Here is a 16,733-nt window from a genome sequence, read left to right on the forward strand (position 1 = left end):
CGCTTTTCTCTCCATTCTCAAATTCTTTTCTTCCTTCTTCCTCTTACATAGCTCCTTAAACCTCCTTCCTTTTTTCCTTGAATGCCTGTCTCTCTCCTCTTTTCTTTCTCCATTCCCTCAATTTCTTTCTCGCCTCTTTCTCGCTTCTCTACACTCCTTATCCCACCATCCCCCCTTTTCCTTCTTGCTCCCCTTCAACTCCTCCTCTACCCCTTTTAACGCCTCTACTCTTGATTCCATTACCTCCCATTCTCTATTTAATTCTTCCCCCCTTCCTCCACTTTCCCTATTTTTTCCATGAAAACCTTTACTCCTTCCTCGTTCCCAACCCCCTGCTTCTTTTCTTCCACCCTCTTCCTCTGTCTCTCTCAACACTCCCCCTTCTTAAAACCACTTCCAAGGGATGGTGATCCGAGTCCCTCTATCCCCCACCGTCATGCTCGCGACCCTCTCTCTCACTTCTCCTTCCCTATTACGTGTCAATTACCATTGCTCCTCTTCCTCCTGTGAACGTGAATTCTCCCTCCTCGTCTCCTCTCATGCTCCCATTGAATATTTCCCATCCTCTCCTCTATGGTCCTCACCAAAAGTCTCCCCCTCTCTATCCGTCTTCTTATCCTTCGATTTCCTTCCCCCCACCATCTCCCCTCCCCTACCCCACTTTTCTTCTTCCACACCTCCTCCTTCTCCTCCAGTCCTCGCATTAAAATCTCCCCCAATTATCGTATACCTTCCTTCCTCTTTCCTATCCATATTTGTCCTAACTCCTGCATAATCCCTTCCATTTCCTCCTTTTTTTGCATACCCCCTACAATTTTCCAACTCTCCCCACCTATCCTTACCTTTTCAACTATCAGTCCCTCCCTACTTATTTCGATTTCAGTTCCCTTCTCCTTTAAACCTTTTCTCATCCCCATTAACATCCCTCCCATCGCTCTCCCTTTTTTATTCTTCCTCTTCGCCCATTGCACTCCCCAATCGTACCCTTTTGGCAGCCTACCCCTTACTCTTTCCCAACCCTTTCTCCTATCCACGTCTCCATCAAAACTATCACATCTTCCTTCTTCAGCCCCTCCCAGAATTCCTTATCTTTATTTTCCAAACCCGCTATATTCCAGAATACTACCCTCCAGTCCGTCCTTCTCCCCCTTCCTCGTCCCATCTGACCTCTGTCTCTTTATCTTTCGCCACCTTGTAAACTCTCCTTCCTCCTCTCTCTCTCCCCTCTCTTCCTCCCTTTCCTCCTCTCCCACTCCTTTCGCCACATCCTCTTTCTTCTCCTTCCTTTTTCTACTTCTCTCCCCTCTGCTCCTATCCGCTCCCTCTCCCTCTTCTATTCCCCTGCTTTTGTCCTTCATCTCTCTTGCCTTTTTCCTCTTTCCCTTGTCCTGTCTCCCAACACCTCCCTCTGTTATATCTGAGTACGTCTCTTACCTCATCCCACATCCACCACTCCCCCTCTATCCATACCTTTCCCTGCCCTATCCGCACTCTTTTTCCCTCTCCTCTCGCCTTCCAAGCAATTTGATTTACCCTCCATTTTATCCTCCTTTCTTCCCATGTTAAATCTTCCTCTATCCAAATACTTCCATCTCTCAATTTCCACTTATTTCTTATTATTCTTGCCTTCTCCTCCTCACTTCCTACTCTTACCACTGCCATACCTCCCTTCTCTCTCCTTCCAGCATCTATTTTTCTAATTTCCTCATATCTTAGCCTCCACTCCTATCTTTTTCATCACCTCCTCTATCCCCCCCTTTATTCCTCCCTCCTCCTCTTTTACTCCTTTAATCACAATGTTTCTCTTCCTTTCTCCCCTCTCCTTCATTTCACACCTCCTTCCAGCCTTTCTACCCTTTCCTTCCAATCAGACTCCTCCCTCCCCTCCCCCCTTTCAGTCCTGCGCTTCCTTCTGCACCATTTCCTCCTTCTTGCCCCCCCTCCTTATACTCCATTCTCATCCCTTCCAGTTTTCTTTCCAAATCATCAATTCTCTTCTTAAATTCCTCTCTCTCCGCGCTCCACTTCTCCTCTCGCACTCTTAACTCGTTCCTTATCTTCTCTACTTCCCTTCCTTGCTCCTTAAAGCCCTCCCTTAACTCCTCTCTCATGCTCCTAAAACCCTCTCTCAATTCGTTTATTATCCCCCTCAACTCTTTCTCACCTACCTCCGTTTCCGCTTTAGGCGACCTTGCCGTCATATTACTTCTCTTGAAAGCCGTATCCTTATCTTCCCCCTCACTCTTATCTAAATCCTCTCTCTTCCTTTTCCAAAACTCTTCTAAGGTTCCCGTGCTTCCCGTGCTCCCCGTACTCCCCCTTCTGGCTCTATCCTTTTCTTTTACTTTATCTATCGCTTTCTTTATCTCCGTTCCGCTTTCTCTCTCTTCGCTCATCTCTACCTCCTCAATGTCTCCCTTCTCCCTCTACCCGTGCTATACTTTATGTTCTGCCACGCACAAACCGCACGTATCTCCGTTCGTCTGCCGAGTCGCCCCTCTACACCGCCTCTTGTTCTCGCCCTATCCAGCGCTCCGCACGCGTCTCGGCTCGCCTATCGCGTCGCCCCTCTACACAAACTATCGTTCGTGCCGTACGCTTTGTCTGAGCCCTGTCACTTTTCCTCCTTATACTCCCTTTTTCCACTCCTCCACCACTCTCCCCTCTCTCCTCCACGCTCACTCACCTTTACTCCTCCCTTCTCGCACACTCTCGCCTTCCTCAGCTTCCTCTGACTCTCCTTAATCTTCCCTTTAAACTCGCACACTCTCACACGCTATCAACTCACTCGTCCCGGAAACGGAAGTCCTTCTGCTGACAGACTATTAAATTACATATAAAATTTAGGCATTTTATATTAAAAGTGGTGCAGGATATATGAAATATTAATATGATTTACTTAAATGATATATTTAATATAAGTACACACTTAAATAGGAGAGAAATATTTTCTACCATATACATTACAGAATAGTGCTATACACTGAAAAATAAGTAAAAATACAGATGTTTGACATGTATGAGATGTATCTGAAGTTGATACATAATATTAGTATATTCTATTGACATTAATTATAATTCTTGTAAGCTATCTCAAATCTATATCTATCTTAATTATATCGGCAGTTTCAACTTGAACTGATTACCTTAACGAAAAGATCATGCATTGATATATCTTGTACTATCAGCGATGTATATAATGTAAAAAAATTAAAAAAATAAAAATAAAAAAATAATCGTATAAACGAGACCGAAACGATAAAAAAATAAAAAAAAAAAGTTTATACATAAGGCCACGCTGGCCACGACACTCCTGCGGGTGGCATAGGGGAGACCGGGGCCTAACCGTCGCCGGGGTTGAACCGTCAAATCAAATATCTCGGAACCTGTATATTGTGCGAACTCGCTATTAACATTGTAAACGCTGCTTATGGTACCCATGTGACCAACGGAGTTTCGATAGGTTACCTGCCGTGTTATGATTTTTACGAGGGCAAACGTGTTTTCGGAAGGTGAAAGTTACATTTTCTGCGCGTGGAAATTTTGTAATATCTGCAATAATATTTGCTCTCCAAATCTCGAGGTACGTGATTATAAAGAGTAATGCATGCTGAACACGAATCCAGTGTAGTTTTTTCATTATCGTTGATGTCTAATATTTCGTGGGCGATCAAACCTGAAACTTGTGTTTGGGGTTAATCCGTCAGTAAGCAGTCCGGGTGCATTTCCAAGGCATTTCCGGGCATTTCCAGGCTCACTGCATATGGAATATGGATGAGACGGGAATTACAACCGTTCAGACACCGAATAGTCATCGGACGTCGAGGAGTGAAACAAGTCGGGCGAGTGACTTCTGCGGAAAGAGGAACCCTCGTAACTATTTTTTAATAATGTTTCGCATAAAAATTTTAAATAAATTTTTATATTTTTCTCTTAAAAAACAATTATTAAGATGTATCCTATCATTTTTCAGGATTAGATGTACGTATATGTATTGAAAATGCAGTGTGACGGTTAAACCCCGGCATTTTTGAGATTTCAATTTTTCCACCGTTGTCGTTTTTGCTCTATACCGGTTAAACAAAGCGACGTAGATAAAAATTTCCTATATAAATTTTGTAGCTAAAGGTTCACTCTTTACAGTGGTATACCACATTTAACTAAAATTATTTATTTTCTTGTTAAAAATCGGCACCGAAAAAAAACTGACGGTTAGGCCCCGGTCTCCCCTACCCCCCGCCGTGTATCTTGAGGCATCTAGGCCTCAATAAAGCGCGAGTTTAATCGTAAATCAAGTATGCGTTAAAAAAATAAAAATAAAAAAATAATCGTACTAGGTGCGCAACTAAGTTTCCGGGTTTTTTTTATCAATAAAAAATGGAAAATTTCAAGAGAAATACAAAAAATGGTTTATTCAAAGTATCGTCCCTCGCTAGCTATACATTTTCGCCATCTCTCTGGCAATACATGAATACCGCGACAATAAAACGACGCGTCTTTGGACCGAAACCATTCATCCAACCAATTTTGCACTTCTTCGAAATTGGTCAAGTGTAGCCCAGCCAAGCCATGCGCCATCGACCGGAACAAGTGATAATCGGAAGGCGCCAAATCTGGCGAATACGGCGGGTGCGGTAGCAGATCCCATTTCAGCGTTTTGATGGTGTCCTGGACGATGGAACTGCGATGGCACGGAGCGTTGTCGTGCTGCAATATCACTCGTTCGTGTCTCGTGTCCCATTCTGGCCGTTTTTCGAGCAATGTATGGTTTAAATTGATCAGTTGTTGTCGGTAGCGATGCCCATTGACAGTTTCGCCCGGTTTCAGCAGCTCATAGTACACGATTCCTTTCTGGTCTCACCAAAGCGCTCCTTGTCCTCAGTGTCGAAATCGCCACTTCTGAAGCGTTTAAACCAATCTTCACAGGTAGTTTTCGATGGTGCATGTTCGCCGTAGGCCTTTTCAAGCAAACGACGTGCTTCAGCTGCATTTTTTTTCAAGTTAAAGCAGAAAAGCAAAGCTTCCCGCAAATGCTGTTTATTTGGCACAAAACTCGACATCTCCGTTGTTAGAAAAAATATTTTTGCGTTGCGATATGTGTTTATATAACGACTGGTTATTGTTAACAGATGTCCAAGCTATAACTTCAGACAACTTCAGACATGTAAGTCGAGTACATGTGTTATTGGTGCCATCTATGTGTGAAACCCGGAAACTTAGTTGCGCACCTAGTATAAACGAGACCAAAACGATAAAAAAATAAAAAAAAATTTTATGTATGAGGCCACGCTGGCCACGACACTCCTGCGGATGGCATACCCCCCGCCGTATATCTCGACGCCGACGGCGGCGCGTATGATGGAGGCGGCGCGTTTGATGGATGCGGCGCGTATGATGGAGGCGGCGCGTATGATAGAGGCGGCGCGTATGATGGATGCGGCGCGTATGATGGATGCGGCGCGTATGATGGATGCGGCGCGTATGATGGAGGCGGCGCGTATGATGGAGGCGGGGCGTATGATGGCGGCGGTGCGTATAATGGCGGCGGCGGCAATGACGCGTATGCTGGCTGCGGCGGAGTGTATGCTGGCGACGGCGGCGGCGGCGTGTATGCTGGCGATGGTGGCGGCGGCGTGTATGTTGGCGGCGGCGGCGGCGGCGGGTATGCTGGCGACGGTGGCGGCGGCGTGTATGTTGGCGGCGGCGGCGGCGGCGGCAGCGGTGGCAGTGGCGCGGGCGACGCGTACGCCGACGGTGGAGTATACGCTGGCTGCGCGTATACTCCACCGGCGTACTTCATGTTTCTCCGCTGCCTCTGCAGCGCCCGACGCACCGCATGATTTGCGATCTGTAAAAAAAATGTGTATATATTACTTATGTTATAATATTTTTAATATAAAATATAAAATATCTCGTGAAGTATTCACTGTTCTATTTTACCTTCATATTTTTATACGTAGAATTATGAAAGGAATCGATTGTTGTAAAAAAACAAAAAAAATATTTAAAAAAAATTCGATTGGATTTCATAGACGTATTCAATTTTGCAAAATTGCAAATGTAAAAATTAATATTATTATTCGCTTTCTTTCATTATTCTACGTATAAAAGAATAAAGGTAAAATCATAGAAAAGTGAATACTTCACGAGATATTTCATATTTTATATTAAAAATATAACAAAATTTAAAATATCTTCAGAAATTCCGAAAGAGAGCTTTATTACAGTCTTTTGAAAATGTTTCGATGGGATCTGCAACTTTTATCTCAAGGAAAAAATTAAAATGTGTATATATTACTTGTTATAATATTTTTAATATAAAATATAAAATATCTCGTAAAGTATTCACTGTTCTATGATTTTACCTTTATATTTTTATAAGTAATAGAACTGAATACTTTACAAGATATTTTATATTTTATATTAAAAATATTATAACAAGTAATATATACACATTTTAATTTTTTCCTTGAGATAAAAGTTGCAGATCCCATCGAAACGTTTTCATTATATTACTTTATATATATATATATATAACGAAAATCACAACTTCTATAAAGCAGGGCGCACACACGTGTATGTGCCCTGCTTTAACGAAAATCACAACTTCTATTTCGCTGCGCGTGCGGCCACGGAGCATGTGCATGTGGCCGCGGGGCATGTTCAGTGTATACATATATCAATATATTATTTTTTTTAAATATTTACAGGTCTGTGCATACTGGGCCGATAAGTGTAGTGCGAAACTTGGAGGTCCAGGACGCACTATTGAAATCGACGAGGCAAAAATTGGTTATCGGAAATACAACCGTGGTCGTCTCTTGAAAGGCAATTGGATATTTGGAGGATACGAGCGAGAGTTGAAAAAGATATTTATTGTGCCAGTAGAAGATCGAACGGAGGAAACGCTCCTGGCATGCATTAAGGAGTGGATCATGCCAGGAACGACAATTGTTTCAGATTGTTGGAAGTCCTATAATTGTCTTAACAGTGAGGGCTTCCAACATCTGACAGTCAATCATACGTACAACTTCGTCGATCCAGATACTGGGAAATAACGCTACGTAATTATAGTTACAATTAAAAAAAATGCAAAAAAGAGCCTAGACGTACGCTTTTATATATTTTTTTACAGGCGCCCATACTCAGCACATTGAGCGTGTTTGGAGAGAAGTTCGAGCAAATATCCCAAAGTATGGAACTCGATCGTACCATGTCGAGGGATATTTATTCAAATTTCTATTCAAACACGCTCATCCTAAGGCTGTTTATGAGACAGCTAATAATTTTAAGGTTTCGACATCAGCAACTTGTTTTGTTATAATGATTTCTTTCATTTCAGCATTAATAGAAATAGATTGCACAAATCACCATGCTACTTTTAATAAAGATATAGAAATCTGATGTATCACTGTAAATAAGAAAGAGCTATTATTTATTAGTATATTCCTAGGAATGACACGTAATTGTGTGCATTTGTAAAAAGTATTTAAATACAGGATACTTACATAAATAATGACAAATATAATCAATTAAACGTTTTCTGATATTCATTTCCTTCCGATTACAGTACTCTAATCTTTTACACGTGCAATGACACGTCGTTTAAAAAAAAAGGATTTGGAGAAATTGTAGTCAATTTGAGTGCGTAAAAACTATATAATAACTTATTATGTGTGTACAACGTGATGTTACGAGAGGTTAGGAAATCTGTCATAACAATCATGTGCGAGGTGAAGATGCAGAATGATATAATAATTATTAATTATTATTGAGCAGCAAAGCACCAACAAAAAGTAGAGATATACTTCCTTGATAGCAGTTAACATACATTTTTTTCCACGAAGTTGATATGACAGATTTCCTAACCTTTCGTAAAATCATTGTGTTATATAAATACTGAGATATTACTTATATCTCAGTGGTTGTACATACATAATAAGTTATAGTTATAGTTTTTACACATTCAAACTTGACTGCAAATTGTCCAAATCTATTTTTCTTGACAAAGTGTCATAAAAAGTATAGAACACTGTAATCAGAAAGTGAAACATAAGAGTATGTTAAATTTATTATTGTTCGAGAGCACGCGGTTGCGCGAGACAGCGCGAGGTAGTAGACAACCACAAAAGCAAGTAACAGAAAATGCAATAAAATAAAAGTCTATATTTACAATGTCTATATGTACAGTGTTCGTTTCTTTACAGCAAAGAAAAGAAGCCGTGTGCGCGCACAGAATTTAGCACGGCAAAAGCGGCGAGGTTTCGCAACAGCGAATTTATCAGAGAAAAGCGGGATTGCGCGGTGTACAAGCGGTCGAAAATGTGTGCTAGGTGCTAGGCGATTAGCGAGCGACAAGACATTCCGCGGCGCGGCAGTGGTCTTTTATTACCTCCGAAGCGAGGCTCCCTCCAGTCTGATTACCAATAATTTCGGGAGGGTGATTGGCCACTGGCGGCCTACGTCATTGTGCTGACGTCACGGTTTCCCTTTTCAATTTCAACGATCCGAAGTGATCGTTGCCTGTTTGTCAGTCGCTTTGTTTATGGCATGGATCTTTCCTTTGTATGTGTGACCGGTTGCTGTGGCTGTGTTATTGCGTACTGTTAGCTTAACTTTATTATTGGTTGAATGTTAGCGAAAGTTCCTGAAAGCGAATACTGGAAGGATCCATGCGATAAATTCATAGAAACGCGATTTCTTTAATGCGAGATTTCTGACCTCCGCTGAAGGCGTGCGAACACAGGCATGCAACTAGACGCGATTTCCGGCAGAAATTATCGCGATCTCAAACAATTATATTTGTCATTATGTCTGTAAATATCCCGTATTTAAATATTTCTCAATAAGGCAAGAACACATTTACGTGTTATTTCAATAAATGTTCAAAGTTACCTTCTGGGGTGCAATGAAAAGTATAATTTATTCACAACAAGTCAAATCTGAGAAGGATTTGGTCACATCGTTAAGGCATCTGAAACCATCCGATACATGCCTAAAATATTTCAAAGAACGCAGCAGTCATTGCTCCGTCGCGGTGCTGTGACTTTTGTTGTAACGTTGGCGGTCGTAATTTTGAACATTTACTGTAAACTAGAGACCCTCTATACAGAATCTGGCCATAAGCGATTTTGTCAAAATCCTGCGAGAGAGACGGATATACATTTTCTCTTTAACCTAGCCTCATCGGATACACTCAAGCACATTTGGCAGCTGTAAAAGTGTTATAAGTATTGCAGCAATAGGTAGATAGCAAATAATAGCGATATTGTAGAGATAATGTATATCCTTCCTCTCGCAGGATTTGGACAAAATCGCTTATGGCCAGACTCTGTATAGAGGGTCTCTACTGTAAACATGTTAAATTGACGGAATAAAATCATTGCATCGCAGTCGTTGTGACGATTTAATTAAACGCCCATCAAGCCGTAACGAAGCGTCGTTGACCCATGGTTCCTATACTTAAAGTTGGTGTATTTATTCCTTCTTTCATTCCTCAAATTTACGAAACATAGTTTTTCTACACCCTGTATATATCTCAGGAACTGCTTAATATTGTAACTCGTGCTCAATCGTGGTCAATCGGGACGGTGGTCAATCGGGACGGTGGTCAATCGAGACCGTGGTCAATCGGGACCGTGGTCAATCGGGACGGTGGTCAATCGGGACGGTGGTCAATCGAGACCGTGGTCAATCGGGACCGTGGTCAATCGGGACGGTGGTCAATCGGGACCGTGGCCAATATCAACGTGGTTAATCGGGACCGTGGTCAATATCAACGTGCTCAATATCAACGTGGTCAATCGGGACCGTGGTCAATCGGGACCGTGGTCAATCGGGACCGTGGTCAATCGGGACCGTGGTCAATCGGGACCGTGGTCAATCGAGACGGTGGTCAATCGAGACGGTGGTCAGTAGGTAAGCAATATATGTTCTAACCCACCGCGGGGGTATCGGGTTACACAAGGGTATCGGATTTCGCGGGGTGGGTCGAGGGGGGGTACCGCGGGGTGAGGGTCGGGGGGGGGGCATACCGCGGGGTAAGGGGCGGGGGAAGGGTATACCGCGGGGGGAGGGGAGGGGGTACCGCGTTTTCGGGCGCCGCGGGGGAGGGGGAGGGGAGAACCGCGTTTTCGGGCGGGGCGAGGGGGAGGGGGGGAACCGCGTTTTCGGGCGCCGCGAGGAAGGGGGGGAACCGCGTTTTCGGGCGCCGCGAGGAGGGGGGAATCGCGTTTTCGGGCGTCGCGGTGGAGAGGGAAAGGGTACCGCGTTTTCGGGCACCGCGGGGTGAGGGGATCCGCGTTCGCGTTTTCGCCGCGCCGCGGAGTCCGCGTGCAACGGCCGCGTCGGTCCGCGTGACGTCACACGGCACGCTCCCGCTCGCGTTATCTCCCCCTCGTAGATGTTTTCTCGCGCCCCCGTCCCCCGTTCGCGCGCGTCTTCACGGTCGCGTTATCTCTCTCTCCCTCGCGCGCGGTCCCTCTCGCTCTCGGCTCCCGGCCACCCCGTTCGCGCGCGTCTTCTCGTTCGCGCGGTCTCTCTCTCCCTCGCGCGTTCTTGCTCGCGGCCCCATTCGCGCGCGTCTTCTCGTTAGCGCGCTCCCGGCCCCGTTCGTGTTCTTGCTCACGATCGCATATCTTTTCTTCGCCAACGATATTTAATCGTTTAGATCTTAATATTTAATTTGTATAATTTATACGAGACAGATGAGAAAACGTTTAATGATCGCGCGACGAATGCGGCACGCGCATTCTTATCGAGAGTTACCGCTCTGTAATTCTAAACCGCTGACGGTGGACAAGGGAACGGTAGACAGAAGGAAAGATAATTTTAGATACAGTGATATGCATTTTAATATACATTTATTTCTCATATGCGAATCTTGCAAATAGCGCCAATGTACGGCTGCTGCATGGTGACCACCACCACATATATGTTAAATGTGATATCTTTGTCAAGAACATTCGTGATGAGATTACCTCATCGGGCAATAGCATCAAATATGATTTTTTTTTCAAGAGCATACGTGTCTCGCGATGATTTCATCGAACACGCGCAAAACTGCAAATTTTGCAATTTCGCATAAGTCAATGGAGCGATACCGTTTTCAAGAACATACATGTCTCGCGATGATTTCATCGAACACGTGCAAAACTGCAAATTTTGCAAATAGCACCGATGTACGGCTGCTGCATTGATACAGATCAAATCACCGAAAGTCAATGGCGCGATATCGTTTTCAAGAACATACGTGTCTCGCAATGATTTCATCGCACACGTGCAAAACTGCAAATCGTAGATTTTTCGAAAGGCGCAAATGTATGGATGCTGAGATCACGATGAAATTAGATATGATAAAAAAGCAAACGATGCATCATTAGTAGAATATAAAATGACGAATCTGGGGGATACGCTCAGCAGTCGAGAATCGGAAGTCGTGAGTGCAACAAAGTGTGTCAGGAAGAGGAACATGGAGCAAGAGTTGTTGGAGCAATCCACCCTTATAAATTCGAGGGAAGACTTTACCGCGTGGGAGCAACGATGCGACGAGTTTATCGAATCGTTGGAAGAACAAAGCCGAATTAAACGGCCACGATTATCGATCGGTCTTAAACAGTCGTTGGTCGCTTGTATCGCACGACTCGAAGGTCTGAAAGACTCGGTACGTCAACGTTTCGTGCATGTGGGTGCCGGATACAGTGCGAGTGAGACAGGACTCAGATGGCGCGAGATAGATACGGCCTTTGAAAGTCGTATACTGACTGGTGTGGTAATAAATTCCAAACACATCGACCCTCATCAATTTCTCAAAGATGCGAGAGACATTGTACTCATTCATGTGCGGAACGTCATGCAACGACATGACAATGTAAAGATAAACACAATGTTTAATGGTGAATTTGTTGCGGGTGACAAACGCGCGAATAAAAGTATCGCTACGAGAAACAATGAACTTTTTCGTGAGTCCGATCTGTGTGAGTGGTACAAGCGACACGTCATCGAGCCTACCCTAGCATCGTTGGAGGAATTCCAGGAACGTGATAGCGGATGGGCGTTGTCGCGTATACTTAATTTGACAGTTAACGGAAACAAATACAATCCATTGCACGCGGGGTGTCTTGTGGAAATACCGCGAGAAATTAAATTGAAGAGAGCGGTAATAAACGTGCGATCAATGGACAATGCATGTTTCGCATGGTCAGTGACGGCGGCTCTGCATCCAGCCGAGAGACATGCAGAACGAGAATCGTCGTATCCACGTTACGCGTTGGTGCTAAATCTTACAAGTAGGAATACTGTGTGCCTACGGCCCCGGGAGCTCCGAGGGGGGAGCGTGGCGGGGGGGACTTGAGTGGCGAGGGGGTGTTGGGGAAGGGGGTTTCGGCGAGCGCGTCGGGACATGTTGTTTATCAAATATTTGATAAACATTTGACATGTCTCGACGCGCTCGCCGAAACCCCCTTCCCCAACACCCCCTCGCCACTCAAGTCCCCCCCGCCCCGCACCCCCCTCGGAGCACCGCGCTCGCTCCCGTTCCCCTCATTGATATTCTCTCTCGCTCCCGACCCCCGTTGTCTCTCCCCCGTTCGCGCGCGTCTTCTCGTTGGCGTTCTCTTTTCCTCGCGCGCGGTCTCTCTCGCTCCCGTCCCCGTTCGCGTTCTCTTTTCCTCGCGCGGTCTCTCTCGCTCCCGTCCCCCCGTTCACGTTGTTTTTCTCTCGCGCGCGGTCTCTCTCTCGCTCCGCGTTATTAATTTTTTGATAAAAAAAGAAAATACCTTAATCTTGACGAGGGGGGGCTCCAAGGCCGCGGCCCTCCATTCGTCTCAACGCAGCCAGCATCGACTCCCGCGGATTTTGGCGGTCAGGGCGGTTGATGGGAGAAGGACCCGCGATATGCACAATTCGAGCCACGTTGAACACCAGCTCGTCCGCCAATCTTTCGTCCTCCGCTGTTGGACGATACGCGCGACCCTGCGCGAGGGCGTCGGTGTAAAAATGAGCCCTCCCGCGTCCGAGGAGCGCGCGGTGATCCACGTAAACTTCTACCCGCCCGCGTCCGATACCGAGTGGCCGAAGAGGTGGCTGACGCGGGGGTTCGGGAGCAGCGGGCCTCTCCCCCTGATCACTATCAGAGTCTTCAAAATCAATATTGCCAAATTCTACAATACCTCCCTGAATTTCGCTCTTTTCAATGTCTTTAGCGTCTTGCAGGGGAAGGCGCGGAGACATCACAAAAAATAACTCGTTAAAAAATCACACAAAAAAAATGTCCGGACGAAACACGTTTAAGCACGCTCACGGCCACGACGAGACTAAAAAAATTCAACGATGGTTATAGTGGAGGCGGGTAACGTCGACGGGTCACATGCCGATGGTCCGATGCTTGCGCGCGTTGTAATTCGACACGAGTCACAGCAAGACGTCGACCCACTTGTAATTTCCGTTGACAGTTTATGGTGTTTATGCAACGACGATAAGGGCTAGCGCCGTCGTTCGCGTTTTCTCTCGTTCGCATCTCTTCGTTCGCGTTTTCTCTCCCTCGCGCGGATTTAACTTAATAATTATTATAATATAATAACTTAATAATTATTATTTAAAATGTTATTATTATGAAATATACTTAATATTAATAATAGTGAAGGAAGCGGAAAAAATGAATAATAAATGATATATAGAATTAAGCATAAAAATATTTATTTATAAAATTTTAAAAAATTTTTAGAATTACCACACTTCTTCTTCTTCTTCTTCTCTCTCAAACTCGTCTTCGATTTCGAATAATCTTCAAAATCCATAGATGTCTACATCTCCCGAAATTTCCCAAATTTCGTCGTCGTTATCTCGAAGGAGTTCTCGCTCCCATCGTATCCAACGCTGGCAATGTATATTGATGAAACCACGAATTCGGATTTCATCAAAATGTATCACATTTGGCTGAAAACAAATTATACAAAAATTTTTTTTAAAATGTTTTAAAAAAAGTTAAAATATATGAAAAAAAATTTAAAATGTATGAAAAAATGTTTATACACACCTGTACGTGAGGGATCCTCACCCTCACCATATTGAACAGTTCGATCTCGTACATCGGTTCGTTATCGACCCACACCCACTATAACGTTAACAGAATGGTTAATTTAATATATATTTAAATATACAGTTATGTGCGTATTGTTGCATGCATGCATGCCGTCCGGCATGCTTTTCAAAAATGTTACGCCCAGGTCGATAGTAAGTCCATGATTTCTCTCAGACACTCATTCACACTCGCGCACTCACGAAAATAACGACTCGTTTATTAAAAGACCGCTCGCTGCACGCTTCAGCTTGGAGTTCGAAAAGCATACCGGGCGACACGCACGCAACGGTATTAGATATACATACCCCGATGGCAGGGTGAACGATTTCAATACAATCTTTGATTCTACGTCTACGAAATCTTTCCATTTTTTTTCTTATATATTCTTTGCTCGCGAACGTTTTCACACTACTGACTGCAGAGGACTGACTTTAACTGACTGCAGAGGACTGAACTAGAGCTCAGAGAAAAGTAATTAAGATAAAATATATCTAGCATTACAATAGCAAGCAAGGATTCGTTGAAGCATCGGCACCACATAGGCGAGCGTCGCCGGAGCATCGCTTCATAGTGTACGATATACGATACTATAAATTTCAAGTGGCTCGAGTGGAACGTCGCATATACGGCTCGAATGTAAATGCGTGTGAAGAAATTAAGACATGATTTATATTAAAAAAAAATACATTTTTTTATTCTTCTTTTACATTTTTTTTGTTTTTACGTACTACGGAAGCGCACTAAAAAATAAAGCTGCGAGCTCACAATCGACGAGTTGATGTTTATCGAAGGCATCGCTATCGCGTATTACATTTAACACTTGCGTAGGATCCGTTACAGTGGACGCGATTTTGGAGAATTGCGTGAACTTGACATCAACCGTCTCGACAATTCTACTCAATCGATGGAACATCGCGTCGATGCACAGATCAAGATCGAGCATACGGTGTAACGTCGATTCGGTCATCGTTAAGCGTACGTTTAAAGACTCGAGACGTACGAGTTTGACGCCGTTAATCGTACAAATTCTCAACGTTAGCGGTCCAACGCTTATAAAATCACACGTATCTTTAGTGTATCGAAGGAAATTCTGAATGTTCCGCCGTTGTTCGTGGAATCCCTTCCACGTTTCGAGGGACAGTATCAATTCCGTTCCTCGATGATCTCCTACGGCGATCTCCACGTAACTCGGTGGACCCACGTTAACGCCAACTTCAAGGAATTTGTATCCCGTAGCCGTCAACGCGTATCGTCTGCTGAGTATACGAACCGCGCGACGCTCCAACGAAATGCTGTAGAAAAAATAAATGAGATTACTTTCAAAATAATAATACAATTTATAATTTGCAATTTTAAAAAATATAAAGCTTTATAATTTAAGAAAAAAAAACGAAAACTTACTTGTTACACTTGTTCTCGTACGATGGAGTTTTATCATCATCACCATCGTGAATCGGTACGTAATAATTCATGCGTCTGCCACCGCTGCTGCTGCTGCTGCTTCCTTCAGCGGAGCTGAACATTTTTTCTCTCGGTTATGGAGACGCGGACCGTTGATACAAGCGGTCGATGCAAGACTGATCGTCGTTGTAAAATTAATCGAATATACGCGGCAACTTTCAAAACTATGATGAAGGAGGGGGAAATTAATGTTTCTGGAACGCGCAATCAGCGCTCTGAAATTTAGGAGAAGGGACTAAGGTAGGATGTTTTTTTTTTTTATTAAGACGTATACCCCCTCTCCGCATGACGTCAACCGCGAAACATGTTCAGACATGTTTGTCCAAACCTGATACCCCCCCTCGAAGCTCTCGAGTTAGAATTCGTCACGTATACCTACTTATTCTTTAATTTTGTACACTATCGACTAATGGGGAAGGGAAATTAAAATTTACACATACATATAAAATTTATTTTTTAAAAAGATGACAATTCTCCCTGACGTTTCGACCACCAGTTAAATATTTTTAATACATTTTGCAATGCACAATTCTTAACGTGTTTTCCACATCGCATAGTATTGGTAGCATCTAGAATATTTAAAGATTCGATATCTTCGTAATCCGCATCCAGAGTCTCGATGTTTAGGTTTTTTCTCGCTTTATTCTCAAGCAGATCTACCAGCCATTCTCGTTTCTGGCATCCCTTGACGTACACGAGAGTAGGCATTTCGTCGTCGTCGTCGTCGTCGTCGTCGTTGTCCTCTTCCTCACCGAGCACTGCCGATGTAATTAAACGCTTCACCTTGCTGTACGACACGTTTCCGTCTTCCCATCGTAATCCATGGTGATTGCGAATCAACCAGGAAGCGCACGATTTGTCGGATTTTGTGAGGAGATTCCACAGCATGGGGCATGTAAAGATGTAATGCGCCAGAACGGTTCCGTTTCTCAGCACCGCCGCCTCCTTCACGACAAATTTCATTCCGACGACGAAACCTTGCAGGTCCACGAACGTTGGTGCGGACATGAAGAGATATCTCTCTCTCTTCGATGCGTGAATCGAGAGCAATGACGCGCGTTTCGCGACACTCTGATTTATATATCCTGCCCTCCTTTTTTCCCTCTCATAAATTTGTATCGAGAGTAAAAGAGAGAGAAAATTTTCGTCGACGTTGCCGCGAACACTCAGACTATTTTGCGCACTACGTTGG

The 16,733-nt window shown here is 44.0% G+C and overlaps 1 protein-coding gene across 1 annotated transcript; it reads right to left on the minus strand.

Annotated features, from left to right (window-relative positions):
* Positions 1-14,715: 14,715 nt before the first annotated feature.
* Positions 14,716-15,635, minus strand: LOC139786934 (uncharacterized). The gene is made up of 2 exons (XM_071726033.1): positions 15,482-15,635; positions 14,716-15,372 (listed from the first exon to the last, which is right to left on the minus strand). Exons 1-2 carry the CDS (start codon positions 15,601-15,603, stop codon positions 14,808-14,810), a joined length of 687 nt encoding a protein of 228 aa, XP_071582134.1. The 5' UTR covers positions 15,604-15,635; the 3' UTR covers positions 14,716-14,807.
* Between the last annotated feature and the right edge of the window lie 1,098 nt (positions 15,636-16,733).

This window comes from Temnothorax nylanderi, unplaced genomic scaffold (genome assembly GCF_030848795.1).
Source record: "Temnothorax nylanderi isolate EJ_2023f unplaced genomic scaffold, tnyl_v1.0 TNYL_tig1201_pilon, whole genome shotgun sequence".
Taxonomy (NCBI): domain Eukaryota; kingdom Metazoa; phylum Arthropoda; class Insecta; order Hymenoptera; family Formicidae; genus Temnothorax; species Temnothorax nylanderi.